This window comes from Caretta caretta, chromosome 9 (assembly GCF_965140235.1).
Source record: "Caretta caretta isolate rCarCar2 chromosome 9, rCarCar1.hap1, whole genome shotgun sequence".
Taxonomy (NCBI): Eukaryota; Metazoa; Chordata; order Testudines; family Cheloniidae; genus Caretta; species Caretta caretta.
Window position 1 is genome coordinate 45,071,248 of NC_134214.1, and position 24,621 is coordinate 45,095,868.

The 24,621-nt window shown below is 46.3% G+C and overlaps 1 protein-coding gene and 1 long non-coding RNA gene across 3 annotated transcripts in view; one reads left to right on the forward strand and one right to left on the reverse strand.

Annotated features, from left to right (window-relative positions):
• LOC125643125 (uncharacterized) overlaps positions 1–4,512 on the reverse strand; it is a 46,325-nt gene extending 41,813 nt beyond the window's left edge. The window contains exon 1 of the long non-coding RNA XR_012669907.1: positions 4,376–4,512. This is a non-coding gene — a long non-coding RNA (uncharacterized LOC125643125). The remainder of the gene's footprint in view (positions 1–4,375) is intronic.
• Positions 1–23,148, forward strand: part of KLHL6 (kelch like family member 6) — a 31,619-nt gene extending 8,471 nt beyond the window's left edge. For both annotated transcript variants that reach the window (XM_075132241.1, XM_048865280.2), the window contains exons 3-7: positions 4,400–4,849; positions 8,151–8,388; positions 14,216–14,418; positions 18,065–18,278; positions 21,313–23,148. In XM_075132241.1, coding sequence (XP_074988342.1) covers positions 4,400–4,849; positions 8,151–8,388; positions 14,216–14,418; positions 18,065–18,278; positions 21,313–21,614 — 1,407 coding nt within the window. In that variant the 3' untranslated portion in view covers positions 21,615–23,148. The remainder of the gene's footprint in view (positions 1–4,399; positions 4,850–8,150; positions 8,389–14,215; positions 14,419–18,064; positions 18,279–21,312) is intronic.
• Positions 23,149–24,621: the final 1,473 nt, after the last annotated feature.

Consider the following 24,621-nt stretch of genomic DNA (forward strand, 5'->3'; position numbering starts at 1 on the left):
TACAGTTTTCTCCATTCCTTGTGTGTGATTTGCTTTCCCTATATGCACCACACACTTCTGCAACCTTCTGTCAATAGATGCAACCACACTGTATAATTAACAGTGCTCTCCACCCACACATGAGCCTTTTAGGCCCAAAATATAGACCGTCCTATTGACATCGCTTTTGTGCACTTGTGTGCATATGTACGTTACACTTAATAGGCTATGTATAAATAGACTGAGCATAGTTCAGTGGTTAGCCCACAGGCTGGGGAGTCAGGAGTTCTAGGTTCTTTCCCAGCCGTATGAGTGACTTGATGAGTAATCTTGGGCAAGTCACTCATCCTCTTTGTACCTCGGTTTCTCCCATCTGTAAAATGGGGATAATACTTACCTGCCCGTTGGGAGGTAGAAAGCAGGGGAGGCTGTGAGGGTTAATCAGTATTTGCAAAGTGCTTTGAGATCTTTGGAGGAAAGCACTACTGTAAGTGGAAAGTATTAGTATTAATAGACAGTGATAGGCCAATGGAGAAATTCAATAGCCCTGGGACAGACAAGGTAACACTGAAGCTATAGACCTCTAGAGTGGCGTCATGGCACACTGCTGACATTTTTAGAACAAAAGCTGTAGCAACAACCACAGTATTTTGATTTTTAATGTAGCCCTGTTCATTAGTCAGTTGCGTTTCTCCAATCTCTTGACCACATGTAAATGCAAAACAGGAACCAGATATCTGTGACCAATGCCTGTAATTTTTCAACTTTAGTAAACAGTCTACATATGTCAACAGGATACAGGTCTGCCCAGAAAATTCTGCCCTGATTACTTAAACAAATCTAAATATGATGGCATTTAAAGGTGGGTTTACTGTGTTTCACTTCTCTTTCTCTTTCAATTGCAGTTATAAAACGCTCCCTACAATGGAGAACAATAAAGTTAAAATGGCCAATCTATTGCCATTAAATAGAAAAAAAATGAGGACACTACTTTGAATTATTCATAGTATCTCCTTTTATTTATCTTTTCTGCACTCATTCTTTATCAGAACGATGTTAAATACCAGGGTGCTACTTCCCTTTTAAATCAGCTAGGCAAGAAAAAGCAAAGCATGAGGGTTATTTGCAATCACTTGTGCTCAGAAAGGGTTGTCCATTTGTTGAGCTAATCACCTGGAGACTAATCTTGCTCACATCATAGTCAGTGGATACGGAGATTAACAGGATTGGGGCCCTAATGTAATGGTAATTAGCAAAAGTCAAAAGGCATCCGTCATAGCAGTTCTGATGCTTTATTTACTGAATCATCTTTTTGATTTAAAGGGACATTTAAAATGTCAACTAGAAAATCGTATTTCTGTCTGATGTTTTTTAAATCTGTTGAAATGACAACGCTTAGAGGTTAGTGTTTTCCTCAGGGCGTCTACTCTGTGCCTTTGACAGCCCATTTTGTAAGTCAAGGTCACTGTTTTGCTGATGTTTAGTCTCGCTTCCTGTCTCATCCACCAGCAAGATGACATCATGCTCACTCGGGGCTGAGAAGGGAGTTCACAAGCTTGCTCTTCCACTGGCCTAGCAAGACCTCCCCCCCACTAGAACTATTAGACAAAAGTTTCCCTGCAAGGCAGCAATGGTGGGAGTACTAATGTAGGCAGGGTGTTGGTGGCCACCTGCATTTCCACCCCCACGTCATCTAGACCTGCTCTGAGCCAAGGGGCTAGAAATGCCTGCAGCCCTGGGAAGCTCGACCACACTAACTCTCCAACAGGCGGAGAGGAACTGGTGGCAGCAATCGTGGAGAATCTCTCACAAAAGTCTAGTGTAAACACAGCCCAAGTGGAGGTTTTTGCCAGTAACAAAGCAGCAGAGCTGCTACTATTTCTGAGCTTAGGATCAGGAAGGTGACTCCTTCTCTTGAGACCGTTGCATGGAGCAACAGGAGCCAGGGAAGGTGGTGACTGGGAGAACCCCCTTCTTTACTTCCCAGACCTCTGCTTGTGGCTGGAGAGCAGTGGAGACAGGGTGGAGCAGGGAGCCTTCTTTATTCCTGGATGGGGAGAGGAAGCAATTAAAATTTGGGGGTGGTGGGGGAGATGAGGAGACCCGCTCTTCTTCCCCCAGCCTCCTGCAAAGGGAGCAACCGGCGTGTGGGGCTGGGGCAGCGCAAGACAAATGTTTCCACTCTCTAAGACTGTGAAGATCCTAGGAGGAACTCAGAGCTGGTCTACACTGAAAACGTACACTGAAAAATCCACACCCCCTGAGAGACGCAGCTTAACCCCCGGTGTAGACAGCGCTCAGTTGATGGAAGAATTCTTCTGTCAACCTAGTTGCCACCTCTCAGGGAGGTGGATTCACTACAGCAGTGGGAGAACCCCTCCCGTCACTGTGGTGTCTACAGTGACAAACTGTAGCATTTTAGGTGTAGACATGCCTTCAGTGATGGTGGTGCTGCTGTTGATCAGGCAAGCACAAGTTGTGCTGGGGAAGGTGGGGGCCTGAGGAACATCTGCTAGGGTTGCTCTTTGGCCCCATCTATTTTTGCCTCCCTGAAAAGACCCTTCGGGACATCAGCAGGGGAGCAGAGAAACCCCCGACACATTTTTTTAAATTAAAAAAAAATTCAGGGCATATTATTTAATGGGCGATCTCTCGGAACCTGGGATTTACTCTTCAATTTGACAGTGTCCCTTTAAATTACAGTGATTCTTGCATGGTTAAAACAGAGCTGAAGCCAGGTAGGAGAGGAAGCCCATATGAAAGTACTGCTGTAAAACAAACAGCAGTTTCAGAATAATGGGTCAGATGGTGGTAAATAAGAAAGTGTTATTTACTTCTTCATAACAGACCAACTCGGGGTCACCAAATGAAATGAATAGGCAGCAGGTTAAAAACAAATAAAAGGAAGTATTTCTTCACACAACGCACAGTCAACCTGTGGAACTCTTTGCCAGAGGATGTTGTGACGGCCAAGACTATAACAGGGTTCAAAAAAGAACTAGATACATTTATAGATAGGTCCATCAATGGCTATTAGCCAGGATGGGCAGGGATGGTGGCCCTAGCCTCTGTTTGCCAGAAGCTGGGAATGGGTGACAGGGGATGGATCACTTGATGATAACCTGTCTGTTCATTCCTCTGGGGCACCTGGCACTTGCCACTGTCAGAGGACAGGATACTGGGCTAGATGGACCTTTAGTCGGACCCAATATGGCCGTTCTTTATGTTTTTATGTACTCCATGGGTGTAACTGAGATCAGAATCAGTCCCACTGCAGACATTTTTTTAATGTCTCATGAAACACTGTCAAATAAAGTTCAAAGACTGTATGGCTTCCTCCACCCAGATCCTGGCTGTAGTCCGAAGGGACGTTTAATTTGATGGCCTCATCACCAAACCACCACAAAAGTGACAGAACTGGATCAGCACAGGATGTGTTACTCTCACAGGTCCATCTGCACCTCCCCGATTCAGAAGCCCCATTTATATCCTTCTCTTATGCCACTACCAGTGCCTAGAGTTCTCTCCCTCTCCTTGTGAGCCAGTTGGTCACCTTCTGTCCATTTAAATCTCCCTTCAAACTCACTTCCTTTGGTAAGGCCTTACATACGTGATGGGCCTGGATTTTCAGAGGTGGTGAGCACCAGCAGTTCCCACCAGCTTTAACTGGCATTGTCTGCACTCAGCACTTCAGAACACTAGTCCCTAAACACCAATTTTTGTATCTCATAGGTCCAAGCTGTATTGTCTGCGCCTGATTTAAATCATTAGCTGCTTACCAAGCATTCTCACCAAGTAAATAAACAATGATAAGGGCAGGAAGAATGGTCTAATGGATAGGGCCCTGGACTGGCACTCATGAGACTCAGGTTTAATTCCTGGGTGAGCCACAGACTCCCTGTGTGACTTGGGCAAGTCATTTAATCTACTCTGTGCCTCAGTTCCCCATCCACAATATAAATTGGGGTATACAATATAAATGTAGGGATAAATACTTCCCTACATCACAAAAGTGTTGTGGGAATAAACTCCACTCATGACTATTAGGTGCTCAAATTCTGTGGTGCTGAGGGCCATATATGCTACCTTTGATTATCCTCCTTAAAAGTCTCCTTTGTTATGATACCTACAAAAAAAACTGGACATTGGTTAGGCTGCTGGTGCGCTCCCTGAGACCGCTGCTTGTCCTACTGTATTGTCTCATTCTTTCCTTGTGCTCATCGGTCTGTCTGTATCTGGATATTATCTAGTGTTTTATACTCAGATTGTAAGCTCTTGAGGGCAAGGATCTCTCTTTGTTTTGTGTTTGTCCAGTGTCTATCACAAGGGGGGCCTGGCCCTTAACTGGGGCTCCCCCATGCTACCACAATACAAATATAAAATAACTGCACAGTACCTTACATGCCTCTTGTGTCTGTAGTTTCTGCGGATGGTGGATGCTTGTGCCAGTTTCCTCACCGAAGCCCTCCATCCGGAAAACTGTGTTGGGATTCTGAGGCTGGCCGACACTCATTCTCTGGAGAATCTGAAGCAGCAAGTCCAGAGCTACATTATCCAGAACTTCGCTCAAGTGCTGCACTGTGAGGAATTTCTGGAGATCCCCAGTGACGTTCTCTACAACACGCTAAAGAGCGATGACCTCTATGTCACTGAAGAGGCACAGGTTTTTGAGACTGTTATGAACTGGGTTCGATACAAAGAGTCTGAACGGTTTCCTCTCCTACCCTACGTTCTTGAGAATGTCCGGCTACCGCTTCTGGACCCTTGGTATTTTGTAGAGACAGTTGAAGCCGATCAACTCATTAGACAGTGTCCTGATGTCTTCCCTCTGCTTCAAGAAGCAAGAATGTACCATCTGTCAGGCAATGAGGTAAGTAACAAATGAAAATACTTAGTAAACGGGAGTTGGGGGGAACTGAACCAATTCTAATTAAGGAATATTTCAGATTGGCAATCACAGAACTCAGTATGGATTTTGGAGGTGGAAAAAGATATTTACAAGATAGGTTCACAAATTACTACTTCTGAACTATAAGATAATCACGATCAGTTACCGTGGAGATTTAATTGTGAAATCTGAGAGGTTTCCAGACAGCTTATTTTAACATAAAAGCATTTCAGAAAATGTTCATGAATCTCTGAAAGGAGAGAGAACCTCTCACACACAATTCTGTCCGATACCAAACTAAGGTTAATCAATATTCCTTGATGTGTTCCCTAGTAAAAAGGCAAATCAAAGGTATTACTTTGGACATTGGTTTCTTATTTAATATTGGTATCCCAATTAAAATAGTCATCTATAACATCAAATATTGCTAAGCATTCCAATGGATCACTTAGGGTAAGCAGTACCATACTTACATAAACAGTTATCTATGTCTACTTTCCCTGCTAAAATTTACTCTCTTTATAGTTGTACTGTTGAGCCTAAAGGTTCAATTGCCAATAAAATTGTTATGGGTTTGATGCAGCAGTTCCTGGGTGAAATGATCTGGTCTGGGTTATGCAGTAGGTCAGACTAGATGATAATAATGGTCCCCTCTGGCCTTAGAATGTAGGAGCTATTAAAATATAAGAGAGGAGGAACAGCCTGACTGGAAATACGTATGAGCTAGGTTTGTTAAAGCATTCCCTGTGTTCTTGAGAATGACCGTCTGCCGATGCCTTCGCTCATACCCTCTATCCAGACGGAACCTCTTGAGTATGTTATTCTTCACATCCCCTCCTAAATAACTGTTGTGTGATGTTATGGATGCAGGCTGACACGTGTGCTCCACCTCAAAGATGGCTTTGCTTAGTGTTGGGTGACGTGATTCCCTTTCGAAGCATGCTGTACTCTGCCTGTATACTTGGGATGGGGGCTGTATAAATCAAGTATGATTCTGGTTACTTTTTAAAAACCTGCTGCTGTCCGTGTATGTATTGTATATCCTTGTACTGATTAGAGTGTGTAGCACATCAGCTCAAGCAGTGCTAGCTGTCTTTATAGTACAAAAAAGGCTCAAGTGTAGGGCCGCTATTCAAATTTGCTCTGAAATGATCCTGCGCAGGGCCAGCTAGACAGAGGCACTCAAGAATTTCAGTGTGGGTGTGAGAAGATGCAGTGTCTACCTTTATTAGTTACCAGGGAACCTTTTAAGGAAAGGAAAAACCAGCTCTGAAAAACACAGGTTTGATCTCAGGGACAGAATCCTAAACAGAAGTCTGTATAGCCTATTCATTAGCACAGGATGTGACATACGCTTGTGCCTAACCTGCAAGCCACAGTCCCATACCCTGTTCCAGCCATGATCCCACCTCAGCCCAGGTGTAACAGGCAAAGGTGGAAAAGGAATTTCCTAATTGATCCCTCCCCAACTTGGAAAGTTACGCTTCAGTCCTATTTCCTGGCCCACAAAAAGGGGTCATCAGCTGTCAAAATTTCACAGTCGAGAATGAGAGAGACAGTGTGCTTGTGATTCCCCACAGCCTGAGGAGTGTCAGGAGAGGGCAGCAGGCTGTCAGAGGTCTGTCACAGGTGCAAAGATATTGGTGGAACCCTGTGTTTGGAGGGGAAGGGGCTAGATAGGCTCCCTGGCTAGGAGCCTGCATAGGGCATTGCAAAACACAGGCAGGCCCTGACTATAAATGTGATTAGCAATTCAGGCCAGCCAGCAGGTGACCCAATGGCAGTGCCTTGTACTGCCTTGCTAGAGATCTGGGTTCAGTCTTCAGTCCCAGTGTCTGGCTGTCTGAGCCAGCAGTCGATGGCAGTGCTGTTGGGCCAGTGGGGTTGTGCAAAGAGAGTGGCACCCATCGCTCAACAGGTATTTCCCTGGACGCTGAAGGGGCAGAATGTGTGTGCTCTTGAAAGTCCCGTCCAATGCTGATGGCTAAGATGAAGGACTGCGAGGCTGGCAGAGGGGTTAAAATAGGGATTATGAGGCATCCGCAGAGCTCTGACTCAGATGCTGAGACTTGCTGACAGTTTAGTAAATTATACTGAGCAAACACAGAAAGGAATTTTACATCTGCATGACCCTGCTTTTTAATTTAGATTGTTTATGCCAGTTTATAGAAACACACCGTAAATTAGTTTTAAAAGTCCAAGAAAAACATCGAGTGTTGTTTGACAGGGCAGAAATTTCAAATAAATGATAAATTCCTGTATGCTATAAAAAGCTTTCCTTGAAATTTCCACTGCATTCATTCCAATATGACTAATGGTGTATCTACTAGGAGCAAAGGAAGTCATGCCACCTGCACTTCAGTGAGACGCAGCTTATCAATAACACTTCTCAACTTAGAATCGTGACTAACTCCCCTTGTAAATATTCTCCTAGGAACAGCAGAGAGCTTTGACACTTTTATCGTTGACACAGGAACAGTTTACTAGAACCAGGATCACTCTGCAACTGCAACACAGCATTTTAGATTTGTGCACTGGCTGTAGAGAAGCAGAGTGGTTAGTGCTCTAGCCTAGGACTTGGGAGCCTTGGGTTCGATTCCCCGAACTGCAGCATACTTCCTGCGTGACCTTGGGCAAGTCATTTGGTCTCTCTGTGCCCCAGTTCTCCACCTGTAAAATAAGAATAATAGTACACCCCTACCTCACAGAAGCGTTGAGAGAACAGATCCATTAAAGACTGGGAGGTGCTCAGGTATCACAGCAATAGGGGCCATATAAATACCTAAGATAGGCACTGACTAATTTTTTCAGGTGGGTGGTCCACCTCTGCTCTGCCCTGATGTCCTGCCCCCACTCCACCCCAGGCCCCACCTTCTCTTCACCACTTCCTGACCCTGCTCTGTCCCCTCCCCTGAGGCCCCACCCACACGCCACCTCTTCCTGCCCTCTCCCCCCAAATCCTGCCAGTCCCTGAACAGCTGATAGGTGAGTCGCCAAACCGCTGTGGCTGGTGGGTGCTGAGCACCAACAAATTTTTTGCATGGGTGCTCCAGCTCCGGAGCACCCCCGGAGTCAGCACCTATGGATAGAGCGCTGTGCTCCTGGGGCTGGCTAATACCGTGTGAGAGGAAGCTCTTTTCAATGTGCTATAGGCAAAATCTGGCCAAAGAACTGAACCAATGGGAGCTAAATTCGTGAGCTCCTCATGCCACAGGGTATAATGCTGTTTTTAACCACACATGTGACACACCCTGAGTATTCATTCTATATTGCTTGTGTCTAGATTATTTCAGAAAGAACCAAGCCCCGGATGCATGAGTTCCAGTCCGAGGTGTTTATGATCATAGGTGGTTGCACAAAAGATGAAAAATTTGTCGCAGAAGTAACTTGCCTGGATCCTTTGAGGCGGAGCCGTTTGGAGGTGGCAAAATTACCAATCACAGAACAGGAAATGGAGAGCGAGAATAAAAAATGGGTGGAGTTTGCATGTATTACGCTAAAAAATGAAGTCTACATATCAGGTAAGGAGCAAGATAATGCCAATGGAACTAAGAGAAGAGAACACAGGAGTCTCATAAACAAGGGAGGGGAAATAGGTACAGCTTTTATGAAGACCAGCAGCTCTCAACCTGTCCAGACGACTGTACTCCTTTCAGGAGGCTGATTTGTCTTGTGTACCCCAAATTTCACCTCACTTAAAATATTATTTGCTTACAAAATCAGATATACAAATACAAAAGTGTCATAGCCACACTGTTACTGAAAAATTTCTCATTTTTACCATATTGGTATAAAATACATCAATTGGAATATAAACGTACTTACATTTCAGTGTATAGTATATAGAGCAGTATAAACAAGTAATTATCTGTATAAAATTTTTGTTTTTACTGCCTTCACTAGTGCTTTTTATGTAGCCTGTTGTAAAACTAGGCAAATATTGAGACGAGTTAACGTAGCCCCTGGAAGACCTCTGCGTACCCCCAGGGGTACATGTGCCCTTGGTTGAGAACCAGGGATGCAGAACATATACTATGCTTTGTAAATTGACATAAACAGCTAGCGTTAGAGCATTTCAGGGATTGCCTTTGAAAGGGGCTCCTCACATACATTGCCATGGTTGAGGGACAGGCTACTGAGAAGCACTGGGCTGAGTAGTGGCAGTGCTGAGCCTCTTAGAATATTAACATGGGTTCAGTTTTCAAACAAATGCAAAACTATATTTGACTGGATTGGTGTGCATGCCCAGTGTTGTCATACCAAAGTGTCAGGAATGATAGTTACAGAAAGGCCTCTTACAGCTGCATATGCAGCATACAATCAACAGTAGCTACCGCAAAGCTTTTCTGGAAGACCCCCAAGAGGAGTTCTGCATGAATAAGCAACAGTTGATAGTTTGCAAACAGTAATGGTAATTGTGTTGCTTGGGATTGAAAATCCTATTTTCAGGAGCACTTCAATAGTGCAGAAGGTGAGACTCTAAAAAACAATCGTTTACTGAAAGCAAAGTTAATTGGCATTACCGCCGTGAGGCCCAAGAGTCCTTGAACAAGGCAGCAGTGTGAATGTGTGATTGTGGATCACAGTTTGAATGGATTCAGAAGAGAAATGTAACTTCTATAAATACCTGCTCCATACTAACCCCTATGAAGACAAGGAAGACTCTGGCTTGCTTAGGGGATTGGCAATGGAATACAGAACCTTGTATTTCAAACTCACAGGTTCAAAGGCAGGTCAGCTTGGTAGTGACTCGTTACCGGCTGGCAGCTATTTTGATGACCTATTGGAAATGAATTTGGTGATCTCATTCCATTTCCTAGGGGAAAGGTGCCCACTGGCTCAAAGCCACCCTCACAACGGCCACATCCTAGTTGCCAGTCCAAGTGGAGAGGTTACCGAGTGAATGGAGGCTACAGGTTTCCACAACGTGAGATGAAGGGTGGGGCTGTGCGGGGAAAGTTGAGCAGCCAATGCCAATACTGTCCTGGTGCTGTGGGTAGGAGACATCATTCTGCAGAGTTCTCAATCAGGCAGCTTTCCCAAACACAACCTTTACTTCAAAAATGAGTGAAGTAGAATGGGGGGAGAGAGTGGGGGAGGGTTGGGGTGTCAAATGGGAACATTCTGCCTAGAAGATGATGCTGGTCTAAAATATCTCCCATTGCAGTCTGCATTTAGGACTACCTGGATTTTAACAAGCTCGCTCCAACTAAGGGCTTGGCTACACTTGCAGATGTAGAGTGCCGGGAGTTAAACCAGCCTTCGGAGACCGCAGCAGGGAAAACGCTGCCGTGTGTTTACACTGTCAGCTGCAAGCACACTGGCGTGGCCACATTAGCAGCTCTTGTAACGCCACAGAGAGCAGTGCATTGTGGTAGCTATCCCAGTGTGCAAGTGGCTGCAGCGTGCTTTTCAAATGGGGGGGATGGAGTGTGACAGGGAGTGTTGTGTGTGTGTGTGTGGGGAAAGACAGTGTGTTTTGGGGGACAGAGAGTGTATCAGCATCCGGTCTTGTAAATTCAGACAGCAGCAGACCCCCCTCCCCCCGCCTTTCTCTCTCACACACACTCACAGCAGCAGCATTCCACAGTAATGGTTTGCTTTGTCCCAGAGCAGATAAGCATGACGGCTGTCAGAAGCAGAGCTTTGAAAGGGGATATCCGCATGCCTGCAGCCGAGTTCAAAACAATGACCAGAGTGGCCACTTGACTTCAGGGGATTATGGGATGTTTCCAGAGGCCAATCACAGCGCAGTAGTGCAACATGTCATCCATACTGACACCTGGGCATTTCAGCCAGGGCACAGCAAGCTTTATGCTTCTTGTGTAGGTGGATTACCAGGAGCGCTCCAGCTGCAGAGTCTAGGCGCTCAAAGTGCCTTGCAGTGTGGACACTTCAGGAGTTAGGGCACCCAGGCCTGCTTTAATGCTCTCTAACTTGCAAATGTAGCCAAGCCCTTAGTCTTTATTAAATCTCCTTGTTCTGGGGCCAGGATTCATTCTCCTTCACTCCCCATTAGTTTAAGGAAAGGAAGTTCTCTTTTCATCCTACCATTACATTCTGCTCTTTATTTCTTCAGAGCTTCTCCCTTTGTTCAGTAGTCCTTAGCGGGGGCATCAACGCCAACATTCCAACTGGGAATGTTTAACAAACACGTCCCCCCAATTCTTTGCACCTGTTGCACTCAGAGAGCTCATTACTGGCTGCCTTTAATCTCTCAGTCTGTCCCCTTAGCCCCAGGCCTTTTGCCTCCCATCATCTCTGGCTTCTTCTCTCATTCTTTCTATCTCCTAAACTGAACTTTCTCTAGACATGCCTATAGATGCCCTACTATGAAAGAACTGCTTACTTTGATCAGACTGGCACTCTAACTAGCATCCTTCCTCCCCTTCATCTACTCACTTCCTTGACCTCTTCACCTCCTTGATCCCCTCAAATCTGCTTTTCACCCTTTCTACTCCAACCAGGCTGCACTGGCCAAGGTTATTAATTGTTTCCTCCTAGCTAAATCAAAGGGGGGCACTTATCTATGCTTATTCTTCCTGATCAGCCTGCTGTCTCTGACACCATTTATCACTTTCTACTTCTCTATATTCTTCCTTCTCTTGGCTTCTGTGACTTGGTTCTTTTCTACCTTGCTATCCACTTCTTCAGTATCTCTGCATCCTCATCCCTCTACCTGCTGGTTTCCCTCAGGGCACGGTTGGAGGTCTCAATCTCCACATTTACTGCAGTTACTGCTCTTAATGAAGAGAGAATATCAATGCACCATTTCCCATAAAGTTTAGAACAAGGCGTTTAAATACCTACAGTTCTCTCAAAAATCTCACCCTCCCCCATGATGTAGACAGAATTCAAAAGCATGGTTTAGTTCAGATTCCTGTCAGGGCTGTTTTCTAATGCAGGAGAGAACAAACTGTAATGTAAATGGGAAGGTTGCGACAATGTGTGGTTGGAACACCTGCTGTCTCTGAAGACTACTGCAGATAAGAATTCTGGCATTCCGCATTCATACACTTCACCTGCTTGAGCGCAAAAAAAACAACATAGATATATGAAAAATTCATAGACACAAAGGCATTACCAACGAATCTTTCTAGCATGCTAATTATCTCCTATTCAATCTGTTATTTGGCCCAGAGATGAGTTCCATCAATTTGCAGTGATCTGGCTATGGTACAGCATACAAATGAGTGCAGACAATTCTGTAATAGAATATGAATCCTCCTTGTGAAATGATTGCATAGCTGGACTGTAGGTTATGCAGTGAAGCTTCTCAGACTGTGCAATGGGTTTCACACTCAACTAGTTCTGTTTGTATTCCGGTTATGAATAAAAATGACACGGAAACTAACGTACTGGCGAAAATGCTGCTAGGCTTTTTGAATGAGTGAGACTCATTTGCAAACCTACTCTGGGGATTAAACTACTGGGCTTGATTCTGATCTCCTGGTGTAAATAAGGAGCAATTTCACCGAAATCATTCTACGCCTAATACTAGTGAAGCCAGGGCTCTGAGACCCTCCCCTCTTGCCAGGTGTCAGAGCCCGGGCTATGTCTACGCTCCTATTTGTAGTCCTGAAGTGCAAGTCCGAGTTACTTGACCTGAGCTCTGAGGCTCGCTGCTGCGAGTTATTTTTTTTTTTTGCAGCGTAGCCAGCCCCAGAGTCAGATGAAGAGACGTGAGATCACAGCCAGGCCCCTTCATGTTCAAGAAACAATGGATCCAATGCTGAATTTTTCACTCTGGAAAAACTTCCTGGAAGACTTCAGTGAGAGAATTTCATGGAGTACAGGATCAGGCCCCCTGTTCGTATTTTGGAAGTCAGTGGACCAGCTGGCTAGATCATCCCTATGTAATAGCAGCTCCACCAGTGCAAATCTGGTTTACCTGTCCCCAGCAGGACCTTCTTGGCCCAGGGGGATTCTCAAGTGGCTGACTATGTGATGCAGAGCTTTAGTTTTTTAATTGATATCATGTTTGTTTATTCACCAATTCTTAAAAAAAACAAGGCTGAGAGGGGATATGATTGTTCTCTATAAATACGTTAAGGGGTAAATAGCAGGGAAGGTGAAGAGTTATTTAAGACAAAGGAAAGTGTTGGCACAAAAGCAAATGAGTATAAACTTGCCATCAACAAATTCAGGGTAAAAATTAGAGGAAGTTTTCTAACCATCAGGGGGGTGAGATTCTGGAATAGCCTCCAAGTGGGAGTTGTAGGGGTAAACAACTTAATTAGTTTTAAGAGAGCTGGACACATTTATGAATGCAATTGTATGACAGAGTTGCTTGAGATGGTGATGGTGGTGGTGCAGGGGGACTCGCTTCTGGTTGATGTCTTATGTTCCTAAAGCTAATGCTTCAGGGTTTCAGCTGGCCCCTTGAAAGTGGTCAGGAAAGGCTCCCCCTCTTCCCATTTATTATGCTTTCTTTGTTTTCCTCAAATTTCCTTCCTCTGAAGCATCAGTGATGGCCATGGCTGGAGATGGGACATAGGATGGTGAAGGCCAGATTTCTGAGCTGGTACTGACCATTCTCTCTCTCAGGTGCTTGGCTGGCTGGTTCTTGATCACATGCTCAGGGTCTAACTCATTGCCATATTTAGGGTGGGGAAGGGACTTTCCTCCAGATCAGATTGGCAGTGACGTTGTGGGTTTTTTGCCTTCTTCTGCAACGTGTGGGTGTGGGCCACTTGCCAGGATTATTTGGCTATGGTTTACTTAATACATTTCCTGCCACTGAGGGGGCCTCAGCAGTGGTGCACATTGGTCCCTATTCTCTGCCTGTGGCATAAAATAGTCTAGTCTCTTGTGGGTCTCAGTTGAGTTGTTGGATTTAGTGTGCAGGTGCTCGGGGTGGGGCGGTCTTGCTGGCCTGCAACATACAGGAGGTCAGACTAGATAATCTGGTGGTCCCGTCTGGCTTTAAACTCTATGTCTAACATTCTACAATCAGGAACAAGTCTCATTCCTGAGATTCTTCTGCACATCATTACAAGCCATCGGCCACTGACTATATTAAAGTTACAAATGTGAAAGAAAAGGTGGTAGGACAGCTGAAACATGAATAGTGATTCATGTCTGGGAAAGAGATGACTTGTAAAATAACCCCCAGGAATTTCTCTGCCCTCTCCAAAGTATAGTAATGCAAATTTAACCAGAGGAACTTTAAGCTTGCAAGTTGTCTTCCTTTAAAGCAAGTACTATTCTGCTGAAGATGTGCTTCCAGAGCAAATGCCATGAACCAATGGTTTTTGTTTCTTGTATGACAAATAGAACATACTAGAAGTTCTGAGCAAACACAGGTCATGCCAATTATGTCACTTACATATATTGTGTACCTCGCAGGTGGGAAAGAAACACAACATGATGTCTGGAAATACAATTCCTCCATCAACAAATGGATCCAAATTGAATATTTAAACATCGGGCGATGGAGGCACAAAATGGCTGTGCTAGGCGGCAAAGTGTACGTGGTTGGAGGTTTTGATGGCATACAGAGAATCAACAGCGTAGAAACATACGATCCTTTCCATAACTGCTGGTCAGAGGTAAAATACAGTCACACTTTTCTGTTTCATGCAACACTAATGAAACAAATTGAAATCAGGGAGTTTTATTAGGTATTTATTGTACCTCAAAATAAATGAGCTAAATTCTACTACATACCTCCCCCCGGAATCTAGTAGTTGCTCATTCAAGTTGAAAATGCAGACTTCAAGGGAAGGAGGATCAAAGAAAGAATCAGTTCTGCCATCCTGACTCCTGCTGAACAGTTTCTTATACTACAACCATTTCCTTGAAGCCAATGGGATTACTCACAGAATAAAATAATACTCAGAAGGCATCAAGGTGGCAGAATTAGCCCTACATCTGTGGAAGACACCAAGCAGGTGTAAAGGAAACTACTAATCGGTTAGCTCTAGAAGGGTATATGCAGACCAGCATCTCATACATTTCAACACAAGTGTAAAACAGGCTTGGGGATTAGAAATAATCTCAGAGGATAAACATTATATGGGTCAACTAAGGAGATATCGGAACAAGGAGGAGTTGCTGGTAGTGGTGAAACACAGACCCAGGAAATCATAGCAGGAAGGTGCATTACAGCTGCACTGTCCAGTGTAAGTTTAGGAGAGAGACCAGAAGAATCCAGTTGTTTTTATGTATGACTTGCTGGGGACCTCAGTATTTGACTACGTGGAAAATTACTAGTGCTTTGCATTTTTATTGTGCTTTCATCTGAGAATCTCAAAGCACTTTACAAATGTAAAGGACCTGATTGTGTTAAAGCCATGGCTTGTGCTGGAGAGGGGAAAGGAGCATATTGCATTGTAGAGGGAGCCACCTGGAAGAATTCTGGCTGACTCATTTAGAATTCCTCTTGAGCTTCCGAGGGAGCACACATTGTAGCCACAGCTCTGCCACCGTTTCAACGGATGCTGGATATGCATCCCCTACAGCAGCCCAAATCTGCTGAGTGGGCACCAAGCCCTCTTTTGAGTCAGGGTCAGGGCCTTTGCTCTCCTATGGGCTTGTGCCTGACCCTTGCAGAGAGATGCAAAGGTGGAGGAAGCCTCCTTGCACTCTCCTCTACTGCCTGTCCCCCATTTTTGCACCCACACAGGATGGATAGCACGGAGTTTTGGTTAAACATTGAGATGGTGGTAAGAGTCCAAAGAGACAAGGAAGGCCAGCGGGTTCAGCTGAATAGAAAGGGAGTCAGATCTGTGGCTACTTAGGAAAGCAGAGACGGATAATGGGACAGGACTAAAATTTTCAAGGTGATAAAGATGAGGGTGGACATAACCCAGGGTAAAGCCAAAGCACTCAGAAGACAAAAGGGAAAAGAAGCAGAAGATAAAGCAAATTTGTGCTGGGCCTTTCAACCCAGAACATGTGCAGCACACGCTGCTCTGACCAAGTCCAAGCTGAAGCAGAGGAGCTGTGGGACAAGAGCTTTCAAGAAGTCCCCTTAGATAGAGTGACCACTTCACTTATGTAAATGTACGCTGCCCTGTAAGTAGTGGTTGCAACTGACTGTGGGCAGTTGGTAGGATGGGGTTGTATTTTAGGACTGTATCTCAAAGGGCCAGAACAGATGTTAAATTTCCTTGAAAAAGAAACTGCTATAAGTGTCAAGTCCCTTGACGCTCAGAAATGGTCACTTGTTCTACTTTTCTTCTTTCGTGCTACTCCTTAAGGGATGAAAGAAAAATGTTTTCTATTTAAGGAAATCTGTGAGTGCTCCGGTTTTGCTGTTCATACCATTAGTATATTTGAGGAGATGAATTAACAGGCCCAGTAAATCACACCCAACCACTTCCCACACAGATTGGGAACTGGCCATTTGTGTAACCTGGCTCTTTTGCACAGCGAAAACACAGGCAATCAGGTTATTTCATGTGGTAGCTGGCCTCCTGAAACCTGCTGATACTCCACTGTCGGTCAAAGAGAGCTGAGGGTAAGGCTGGGCTAATGGCTTGAAGACCACAGACTAAACTGAACTCAGCATGACAAATTCAAACTTGATGAAATCAAAGCAGTTACCTTGCACCACAGTAGCTTGCATCCATGGGCGGTGGATATTATAGGCTGGTGGAGGCTGTGCCTCCCCAAACAACCAGGCATGGCCCCGCCTACACTTCGCCCCCAGACTCCCCTCCACGGCTCCCCCATGCAGTGGCCCCGGCTCGGGCTGTGCAGCCTGGAGGGGCCAGGGCCGTGCCGCCTGCCCTCCCGGCGATCGGCAGGTGCTAGCCTGGGGCAGGGGCTGGCAGCCGTGGCGGGGGGTTCTGGGCTCCAGTGGGGCCGTGGGCAGAAGGGACAGGGCTGGGGGCTAGCCTCCCCCAGCTGGCAGTTCATGTGCTTCCATGCCGGCATTGCATCATCATCCCAGTGTGACATGGCTCCAGAGGAGCTCTGCTCTCCAGAAATATGTTCCCGTGCTGCTTCCCCATGCAGCTAAGCTCTTCTCCCGCCACCTACTTTCCATTCCCAGGGCATGGGGCAAGTATGACACTGCACTGAGGATGACGACGGAGGATGAAACAGTTTCAACCTCTGAAAACAATTACTTTACACATACTGCACCAGCTTAATAGTCCCTCCAGCTAGGGTCCCAGTGGAGTTCACTCATTTTCTAACAGGTTTAAAAGGAAAACGTTTACTGACGTCAGTTTAAAACAAGAACACAATAATCCACGCAGACAGCTACAGTATTTCTGTTCAAGAGAGCAGAGGAAATTCCCCTGCCATTGCACATGGTACATTATGTAACTGGAGATGCACCTATAAGGCACTTTTTACAAACTGCACCTCTCCAAGTCAGCATGGGCCACAGCTCCCCAGGGGGAGGACAGGTAATGTGTCCACTATTGCCGTCTCAGGGGTTCCCCTTTCAGAGAGTGCATCTACACGGGGAGCTGGATGCTGATACATCCCAGGAAATCAACTGGGCTAAGGGTGGGTCCAGCCGCTACAGTAGGGATGCGCCAGATCAGTGCATCTCCAGCTGCTTAGCCATGCTCCTCTGCTCCCTCCACACCACAATGGGGCAGCATGTCCACGCACCATTGCAATGCAATCCCAAATGCTGAAGCTGCACGTTATAGACTTTGGCACCCTAACTTTTCATATCTGAACAAAGTGTACCCTTTGCAAAAGGGACACCATCCAGGTTGACGGGCCTAAAATCAGATCTTTCTCTTTTGTGTTAGGTTTTAGGCAAAGCATGTGCTCATCAGGACGCCCCTCCCATTCTGTTTGCTCCCTCTCCATTCCTGCTAACATACAAGGTCTTGGCACCGCAATTCTGCTCCCCAGGGTGATACTGTTTTAAAGTTAGTAGCTTCTTGATACACTGGGAAGGAATGGAATGTTTCAGACCCAGTCTGGACCCCAGCCAGAGCTAGTGGCCCAAAAGTCAGACTTCCAGGGAGTGCCCTAGTTGGAGCTCCCTATTGCCCCTCTTCTCTCTGACAGCAGTACAGACACGCAGCTCAGTGGTGTGAGTTCCTCTCAGGACGAATGCATGGCAGCTTCTAGGAACACCAATGCATGGTGGGCTCCGAGAGAATACAGAGCAATGCATGACTATCTACATTCAAAAGAAAAGAAATCACCAGCCTATAGGACATGAAATCCAAATGACTATTCAGTGGATTGTTAATTATTTGTTTTTTAATGGTGACCCAGGCAGCTCCCCTCATGGTCAATGTGAGCTCATTTGCTGCAGCCAGCTACAAGAAGAAGCTCTATGTGATTGGGGGAGGACCCAATGGAAAACTAGCTACAGACAAAACGCAATGTTATGACCCAGCTACGAACAACTGGAGCTTGAAATCACCCATGCCAGTTGAAGCAAAATGCATCAATGCTGTGAGTTTCCGTGACCACATCTATGTTGTGGGTAGGTAAACCAGTGATGTTCTTTTTTCTCTAGACTGAGTTCAGCTTATTTTTGACTAATTCCTGGAACCCTACAGAGAAGCATAAGCAAATGATCATTACCCTGTGCTCTTCTTTAAGATTCTAGATGGGAGATGGGAACCCAGAACACTCAGACACTGTTACTCCTACTCTAGTCTACAGTTCAATATAGATGCAGACAGTTGGTTATAGGAAATGTATTGCGCAGGAGGTGCATATTGGGCTGTGAATTTTGCTATGGACTTCAATGGGGTCAGAGCCAGGAGGACCCAATGCTCCAGCTTCCATCACAAGATTACATTCCGGGTTGATTACACTAATTAGCAGATTTGCGATGTAAGTTGAAAGAGGATCAGCTAAACTGTATATCATCCTTAAATGTCAGTGGGAACACTCCAAACTCATATTGCAACTTCACTAGCAGCCAAAGAGTTCAGTACGCAGACATCTGGGCATATCTATGGGAAGATGGGTTACCCCAGAGCACTGACCAGTCTCCTGTGACAGCCATCCCACTGCAGGAGATGAGGAAGCGCTGCTGCATCTAGCTCATTACAGAGATTGCTCCCTTCTGGGCAAAGTCGGTAGAGGATGGGGGAGCTGTCAGTGGAACACAGGGAAGCAGGAGAGTAGGAAAGGGGGATACTTAAAAATAATGTGACTGCTTTTCTGGGCAGTCTCCAGCTACCTCTTCTAGCATGGGTACGCAGAACAGAGCGCTACTGAATCAGCGTGAAATTCGCCCCATACAGAGGCCTAGCACAAAGCCTGCGGCATCACTGAAGCCCTATTTTGTGGTCCTAAGTAGGATTTCAGAGGTGCATATAGAGCTTTGGGCTGTGCCTATGCACCAGTATGCAATTCACCCTCTATGAGCAGGAGGGGTGAGAGAGACAGACAGCGGGTCTCACCAGTTTGTGATGAGTTGACGTCTTTGTGCCTCTGAGTTAAAATTCAACGCCAAGTAGCATAGGATCTTGCCCACAAACCAACTGTTTCAACCTGTTATAGCATGCTAATTACATCACAGAAAGTCCCCAAAGTACCACAGGCTCTGAAGTGAAAAGCCATGTGACAGATCAACCCCCCTGCCCTCCCAGGCTTTTGTGGAAAATTGGCTAAATAAGAAAAGCAGCAAGCACTTGCAAAAGAACCTCCCTCCCCCACTAACCTTCCGCAGCACCAATTAAATCAGAAACCCAGTAGAGTTTTTATTTGGGACAGAAATCAGCCAACACTGAGGGATTCGGGAGGCACGTTGTCTGTTAGGCTGATTTTGTCACAACCAAAATCATGTTGTCATACAATAGAACTGTTTATAAATACCTCTCTCACCCTTTCCCCTACATGAAGGGTTCAGGACATTGCAGGACAATAAAACCCAGACTATCAGGTCTACCTACCACTTCCATATAGAGCAGTTCTGGAGAAAGCGCACCATTCCTGAAAACAGCAAGGCAGGACCCCCAGTGCCTTTTAAATGGAATGGTACCATTGTCTTGAGAGGAAATATGGCTCCAGAGCAAGGGCCGGAAAACTTTTTGGCCTGAGGGCCGCATTGGGTTTCTGAAATTGTATGGAAGGCTGGTTAGGGGAGGCTGTGCCTCCCCAAACAGCCAGCCGTGGCCCAGCCCCCACCCCCTATCAGACCCCCCTGCTTCTCGCCCCCTGACGGCCACCCCCCCCGGGGACCCATGACCTATCCACACCCCCTGCTCTCGGTCCCCTGACCACCCCCAGAACCCCCGCCCCAGACTGCCCCCCACCGCCCAATCCAACTCCCCCACTTCCTGACTGTCCCCCGGAACCCCTTCCTCATCCAATCACCCCTTCTCCCTGACCGCCCCCAGGCCCCCACCCCTAACTGCCCCCCACCGCCCCATCCAACACCCCCTCTCCTTCCTGACTGCCCGTCCAGGACCCCTGCCCCCATTCAACCCCCCTGTTCCCCACCCTTTGACTGCCCCGACCCCTATCCACACCCCCGGCCCCTGACCACTTCCGAACTCCCCTGCCTTCTATCCAACCCCCCCTCACTCCCCACTTACTGTGCTGCCTGGAGCATCGGTAGCTGGTGGTGCGCTGCACCAGGACAGACAGCCGCGCCGCCGTGCAGCACAGAGCAGCGGGTCAGGCCGGGCTCTGCAGTGCGCTGCCCCAGGAGCTCACAGCCCTGCCGCCCAGAGCATTGCACTGGCGGTGCAGTGAGCTGAGGCTGCGGGGGAGGGGGACAACAGGGGAGGGGCCGGGGGCTAGCCTCCCGGGCCAGGAGCTCAGGGGCCGGGCAGGACAGTCCTGGAGGCCGGATGTGGCCCGCGGGCTGTAGTGTGCCCACCTCTGCTCCAGGGCCTGCCTTGGATACTTGGAGATTAGTTGTCAGAATCCTTTCAAAAAGGGGTTGAAAAATGAGAAAGGGTTCAGAAAAGAGCTACAGGAATGATTAGCGGTTTGGAAAACCTGCCTTACATTGACAGTCTACAGCAGCTCAATCTGTTTTGTTTCTTCGAGAGACGATTAAGAGGTGACTTGATCATGGTCTATCAAATACCTATATGAAGGAAGAGTACGATATGTACACAAGAGTATGATAGTACACAAGTCGTTAATTTAGCAGAAAAAGATGTAACAAGATCCAGTGGTTGGAAGCTGAAGTTAGAGAAATTCTGACTAGAAATAAGACCAAAAAAAAAAAAAAAATTTACAGCGTGGCTAATTAACCATTAGTAAAACTTTCCTAGGGACATGGTAGATTGTCTCACTGGCCTGTGTTATGCAAAAGGTCAGACTGGATGATCACAATGGTCCCATAAAATTGATGGAGCTATGAAAAATAAGTGGCCCTTTGTAGGTCTTTCAGAGCAGTCTTGTTTTGCCCTGTAGTCTTGTTTTGACTTTACCTTGGGGGTAAAGTGTTCTCATAAGTGTCAGTGATGGAACTCTGTTGAAATGTCTAATTTGGATAGGAACTAGAGGAACTAATGGCAGGAGCAAACCAATTTCTGTTTCTGTTGCAGGTGGAGCAATGAAAGCACTGTACTCGTACAGCCCCCTTCAGGACACATGGTGCCTAGTGACTCAGTTCACTCATGAGAGAGCAAGTTGCGGGATTTCCCCTTGCAACAACAAGTTGTTCATCACAGGGGGCCGGGATGAGAAGAACGAAGTCATCGCCACGGTGCTGTGCTGGGACCCCGAGATCCAGAGGTTAACAGAGGAGTGCGTCCTACCTCGTGGGGTGTCCCATCATGGCAGCGTCACCCTGAGGAAGTCCTACACACACATCCGCAGGATAGTGCCTGGAGCAGTTTCTGTCTGACTTTGGGAGAGAAAAGAGAACCACAGATGATATCCAAATACCTCAGTTCCCCTAAGGAGACAATGGCTGAATAAACTGCATTGAAAAGATAATTTTAAATGCAAAGAGTGTTGGGTGGAACTACTGCTACTAGGGTCCTTTCAGGAAATAGCTGTATATGTCCTCGGCCTCCTTGAAATCAGGAGGAAATCTCATTTCCTCTGTACAGGACATGCCTTAAATTATCTTAATTCCTTCCCCACCCAAAAAATGATGGGATAATCTGGTGTTTACTCTTAATGTACAGAACCTCCAGGCATACACGGAAACATGATCGGTAGGTGTATGCCTGCCTTTTATCCTACTGCAAGTAGGATAGTCATGCCAAATTTCAGCCCACCTCTGGCCTGATGTTGCTATATTATTTATTACTATTAGCCTCAGACTACTGGACTTGCAGCATCACCCAAAGAAAAGGAGAAGTTGTGTATGGAATGGAAGAGTTACATCACAAGCAAAACTCATGTGGCTTCCTTGTAAGTTACACTTCTTTTTGATGGATGGCACGTTACATGCAGCAAAAGGATGTCATTTTAGAAACAGATATCCTTTCATTTCACATCACCAAAAAAATCAAACCCAGCTGACATCCCTGGCTGACAATCCCAGCTGAGATACCAATAAAAGCCACAACAATGTATTTCACCTCTGGATTTGTTTACTCTTCTAGCTAAAAAAAATCCCAACAAAATTAGAAAGTACATAAAAAACAGGCCACAAACAACCCAGAATGGCAACTAATAAACAGACCTAGCATGGATAACAGTAACAGCAATGATCCCGTCAGGTAGAAGGGCACAAGACAGGACAGGTGTTCCTACCCGATGGTATGGACTGCGTTTAAAAAGTGCGAGATATCATTTGATCCTTCCCCACCAGTGTTTAAAGACAGATTTGATCAGATTCAGTCTAAAACCCTTGTTGCTGTTCAGTGATTGCTAGAGAGGAATTCACTAATAAGCTGGTCTAGGGGGTTGAACCTTAGACCAGGTGCAGGGAGAGTTGTGACAAAAGACAATGCAGAGGGTGTGGCAGATGAAACAGCAGTGAGTTTCTCCACTCTTCACTAAGAGCTGAAATCACTAAGAACCGGGCTCAGCAGCAGAACCTCAGAGTACAGCATCGCCACTAGAGGCTGAAACTGCAGAGATAACAGTGATAGCGGTGGGCATTGGCATTGGCATTGCTCGCCTCCTGCTTTCAGGGGTGGGTGCTGAACCCCCATGATGGCACTCCTAAATTCGGGGACTTCACTGGCCTCAGATAACCCACTGAGATTGGGGTGCAGTGAAGGGAAAGGGGAGTGGCATGTTAAGGGGATGTTCCTCCGTCAGACTTTCACACTGCAACGTGGGAAACAGACAAAAGACCACTGCCCAAGCTATTGTGGGGCAGGTGTTTACTTATTGTTTGCATACTTTTGAATCGTTGTCAGGATGTTTTCCCAAACTGATGCTGTGTTCCCTCTCCTTTTAATAAAAGTTTTCTTTTGTTATACACAGACTCATTGCTTGCGAGTAGGGAAACATTGGCTCGTCGAGGTGCCCAGGGATGGTGCTTAGTTTTCTCAGATTTCTGGCTGGGGGCTCAAGACAGTACTATCTTGGAAGGTTAAGAGAGACTCCTAGATACTGAAGCTGGCCCTTGCTGCCCCCGACCCCACCTGGCAGAAGGATTGTATCTGTAATTCACTCACTCCCACAACAGAGTCTACATTTGTTAAACTTCAAGACTTACCTTTCTATGACCATCATTTTGCCAAGGGCACTGAATGCTGATGGCATTCAACGGGAGGTTGGTTGTTTTTCATGGGCTTTTGTTTTTGATCTAGAGGTTACTGGCCAGGCAGGCTGGCTGTGTTTAATTCTGTTTGGGGGCATTATCCCGGTTTTTCTATTTAAATTGGCTGCGTGGCATCAAGAGTTGCAGGCCCCAAAGGACAGTATGTTTTAGGGATGGAGCACTGCATGGGGAGGAAGCAAGATTATATACTCAGATAAAAAGCTATGTTAATATCCTTGAATGCAAAACAACCCCCCCTCGTCTTTGTTTACCTTCCGCTCTGTGCAAAAACTTGCTTGCAAAAACTCCCCCATCTTTCTCCTGAGTGCTGTTTCTCCCCCTTGCCCAAATGTCCTTGTCTTCCCACACCCTGCCTCCCACATTCCACTAGTGCTGTTTGCTCACAGCACCACCTAAGCAGGAAGAGAAAGAAATGCACCAGCTGGGCTTAGTGCAAGGTTTCCTCTCCCCTTGCAGGTCGCAGAGCAGGGCGAATAGAAGGGGTAGGCACTGGGACTTCGCTGGAGAGACATTCAGAGGGGGCAGGATGCTGCTGGCAGGGACAGTGGCATTGTTCCCTTTCCCGACTGGCTGGAAGCTAGGGGACAGGAACCATTTCCTCAACTCCGGTCTTCCCCTATGATTGCACTCATAGGTATGACTTTAACTTCCAAATGAATGGGCAAATATTTGCAACATGTTAACATGGGGATCCTGGCTTCTCCAAAATGGATTGTTCCCTCCACTGTAGTCGCCCACTCCTGTACATTTGGATTTTCAGTCTCTGAGCGGCTTCCATCTCCACATTTTCCCCAGTAGGTGGCAGCATTACACCAGGCTTTTGCTTCTCTGTAGGTTTTTATTTCCTGGAATGCAAAGGAACAGAACAATCTGTTGAGAAGGAAAACAATTCTACAGATCTGGATGCGATTTCCAGGAGATGGAGAGATCATGCACACAAAAGGCAACAGGCAGCACTGGCAGGTGGGCCAGAATCTCTCAGGCACAGCATGCCGGCCAGTTCAGAAACAAAAACAACTATGGAAGGGGTCAGGGCTGGGTTGGCTCCTAGCCAAAGGCTGGGAACATTTTCAGATTGTTTTTTCCCCTGCTGGAAACAGCCAAGTCACAAATCAAAAAGATACAAACATGGAACAAAGCAAACATTCTGTGAAACACTATATTA